This window comes from Empidonax traillii, unplaced genomic scaffold (assembly GCF_003031625.1).
Source record: "Empidonax traillii isolate 1590-97213 ecotype Southwest subspecies unplaced genomic scaffold, ASM303162v1 scaffold1669:size174073, whole genome shotgun sequence".
Classification (NCBI taxonomy): Eukaryota; Metazoa; Chordata; class Aves; order Passeriformes; family Tyrannidae; genus Empidonax; species Empidonax traillii.
This window is the reverse complement of record NW_020956862.1, coordinates 33,093-36,598: the sequence shown is the minus strand read 5'-3', so window position 1 is coordinate 36,598 and position 3,506 is coordinate 33,093. Positions and strand designations below refer to the sequence as shown.

The following is a 3,506-nucleotide window of genomic DNA, read 5'->3' as shown; positions in this document are numbered from 1 at the left end:
GGGCTGGGAGCAGCACTATGTGTAGAAGATGATCTCTGGGATTTGTCCATCCTCCACGGAGGTGCCGTTGTTGTTCCCAGCCGCGTAGCAGAACGTGAAGCAGGTTTTGGCTCCCGTCGTGGGGGACTCGTGGATCACCTTGCGCAGTCCTTTGGTTCCATAGTGGGAATCTGGACCCTGCGGGGGCCACGGGAGACAAGAACAGGTCAGGGCCCTGCCCAGGCTCTCAGGGGGGTTTGGCCCTCACAGCCTGGCCTGAAGCAACGAGCTTTGGAGGCCTCAGTTCCTCCCTCCTCCTCCTCCTTCCCCTCCTCCTCCTCCTCCTGGAGTTGCACCTCAGGTGCTCTGAGCTCTGCCCTCCTCTCTGTCAGAACTTACCACTCATTTAACCAGATCTCAACAGCTAAACATGAACCTTTTGAGGCCACTGCAGCAGGCCCTGAATTACACACCCCCAGAACTGGCACCAAAAAATACCCCCATCCCCTGCTCAGTGCTGGGAGACCAGTCCAGCAGCGGCTGGGAGTGATGGAGCAGCACCAGGTGAGGGATCACACCGACCCCTGGGGCTGCCCCACGGGTCCCAAAGAGGGCAGAGCAAGGCCTGTGGGGCACTGAAGGCCCCGAGCAGCCCCCCCAGCCCATGGGGTACCTTGAGAGTAGCACAGGCCGTGTAGTTGACGTTGGGCAGGATCTCCACGGGCTCCTTGAACATGACGCGGAAGGTGTTGGAGGAGCCGTCGCAGCTGAAGCCGGTGTCGTTCTGCCCCAGGACTGTGTTACTGTCCGTGTGGATGATCTGCAGCACACGTGGCAGCCCCTCAGTGCACGGCCCTGCCCCGCCCTGCCCCTGCACAGGGCTGTCCCTGCCCTGGGCTGAGCCCCAGGGACTCCCACCTGGACCAGCCCCATCTGACTGCATCCATCTCGATGTCCCTGCTGGTGCTGTGACCATGGAATGGTTGGGGTTGGAAGGGACCTTAAAGCCCACCCAGTGCCACCCCCTGCCATGGGCAGGGACACTTTCCACTAGCCCAGGGTGCTCCAAGCCCCGTCCAACCTGGCCTTGGACACTTCCAGGGCTGGGGCAGCCACAGCTGCTCTGGCACCTCTGATCTCACTGGACTTGGGTCCCAGACACCCCCTCCTCACCCCCCTGGCTGCAGGACAGCACACTGTGCTTGGATCCTTCTCTCCCAGGAGCTCAGGGCACCAGGTTGAGCCCCTGGCACTGCTGGCAGACTGTGCTGTGCCAGGGTGGCTCCCCTGGGGACAGCCCTTCTGCAGAGGGTGACACCTGAACCCAGAGAGCCCCCTGAGCCACCCCACTCTCTGCACAGGGTCACGATGGACTTGAGACAACTGAGTGTCCCCCAGCCCAGCCCATCACCCCACAGGGCCCTGGTGACGTGGGGCTGCACAGGGGCCCTGCCCAGGCCCAGCACAGCAATTCCCCTGTGCTCTTCCCTTGTGGAATCGTGGCTGCTCCACTGGGTTTGTGCAGCTTGGCACCAACCATTCCTGCAGCAGCCACCTACAGCGGGCTCAGCCCGGCCTGCCCTGGGCTGGAAATCACGCACAGCCCCTCCCCAAAGTGCCCCCCAACTCCCTGAGATGTATTCCCAAGGCTGGGAGCAGACCCGGGGAGATGCTGCAGTGACGCGTGGAACGGGAGCTGCGTAAAATCGAGCACCATAATCCCTCTGATCCCAGTGCCCCATCTGGCCCCGGCTGCATCTGCCAACCCCCTGCCCAGGGACACACACCACAGTCACCAAAACACCAAAAGGGGCTTGCCAGCCCCTCCAGCAGGCAGGATTTTTAAGGCAGTGAAGAGAATTACCTGTATGTTCACCTGGTAATCCGTTGGCCCGTGTATGGATCCGTATAATCCAAACCCAACTACAAATATCCTTTTGTTTACTGAGAACCTGCAGGAACAGAGCAGGGAGGTCAGCCCGAACTTGCCACTCCTGGAACTGCTTCAGTGCAAGGCTGACACACCAACATCTGCACTTGTGTTGATTTTATGGTTTAATCAAACCCACCATGGATTTAATGCAACTCTTCCTAAGGGCTGAAACCCTCCAGAGAAAAGAAACCACCAGCTGTCAGCTCACACTGACCCCTGACTGCCAAGCTGCCAACAGCATTTCTTCACCCATCCACCAACTCCTTCAGCCCTGGGTGTTCCCAGAACAAACACCCAGGCCAGGCTGGAGCCTCTGGCTCTGCAGCCAGCATGGAATATTGTGCTGGAGCTGACCCTGATGCTGCAGAGGCTGAACCTGAAGTCAAACACAGGCTCCTAAAGGTCTCTGAGCGTTAGATCTGAGAGCAGGAAGCGTCTGGAGCTGGCAGCAGTTCCCAGTCCCATCTCCTGTCAGGGGGTGAAGGGAGCAGAGGATCCAACCAACAGCTCCAGTGATGTGCAACAGAACCAGTGATGAAAAGGCTTAAAAACTGTAAAGAATTACACTGCTGGGAGGCCCCTTCCACCCAAGACAAAGATGGATCAGGAAAGAACCAAGGCTTCCTGAACCCTTCCTGTCTTGCTGTCATTCCCTGGCCACACAAAAAGCACCCTGTGCCAGTCCCAGCTGCCAGGCCCTGTTCCCATGACTGGGTCAGGCCTGAACAAACTGGGCATCCCAGGAAGCACAGCAGTGTTTTATCCCAACCCCTCCCTCACACAGGGGAGGTTTAGGGGGCTGCAAGAAGCCACCCTGACACTTCTAACAGAGCAGGGATGGCTCCCTGTCCCCCCCAGGCACAGGGGGAAGCCTGGTGACCCCATAGGTGTCCCTACAGCTACAGGAAGCCACCAGGGGGTTATTTCTGTCCTTTTCCAGAGGCTGCAGGGCCCCCTTTGCGGGCAACCTTCGCCAACAGAGATACAAAGTGGCACCAACAAAGAGGCAGGGGATGCTTTTACCCAGCCAAACCCTTTCCCTGCGGGGTTCCCAGGGTGGGAGTCGGGGTCCCCCCAGGGGGTGAGGGCTCAGAACACGACTCTGAGGGTGCTGACCTGATCCTGTCACTAGTCCCACTGTACCCCCAGCGGCTCTCGACCTGCTGGAAGCGGCTGATGCTGCACTCCTTGCCCCGCAGGCAGCACCGTGGCCGGTCGATGAACTCCACCCGCGGCTTGGGGTTCACGGTGAAGTGCAGGAACAGGCTCACCACCTCCCGGTCCGTCAGGATCCCCGACTGCGCCGGCCCTGCCGCGGGGAGGGAAGCAGAGATGCCGTCAGCCCCGAGGAACCACGGAATCCTGGGGTATCCTGAGCTGGGAGGGACCCACAGGGATCATCCAGTCCAACCCCTGGCCCTGCCCAGCACACCCCAACAATCCCCCCCTGTCCCTCAGAGCGTTGTCCAAACGCTCCTGGAGCTCTGGCAGCCTTGGGGCCGTGCCCACTGCCCTGGGGAGCCTGGGCAGTGCCCACCACCCTCTGGGGGAAGAACCTTTCCCTGAGATCCATCCCAACCCCCCTGGCACAGCT

At 60.3% G+C, this 3,506-nt stretch overlaps 1 protein-coding gene across 1 annotated transcript in view; it reads right to left on the bottom strand.

Moving 5' to 3' along the window:
* Positions 1 to 6: 6 nt before the first annotated feature.
* LOC114070716 (BTB/POZ domain-containing protein 2-like) overlaps positions 7 to 3,506 on the bottom strand; it is a gene marked incomplete at its 5' end in the record, with an annotated part of 21,571 nt that continues 18,071 nt past the window's right edge. The window contains 4 exons of the mRNA XM_027908268.1: positions 7 to 177; positions 653 to 799; positions 1,844 to 1,931; positions 3,029 to 3,221. Coding sequence (XP_027764069.1) covers positions 16 to 177; positions 653 to 799; positions 1,844 to 1,931; positions 3,029 to 3,221 — 590 coding nt within the window. The remainder of the gene's footprint in view (positions 178 to 652; positions 800 to 1,843; positions 1,932 to 3,028; positions 3,222 to 3,506) is intronic.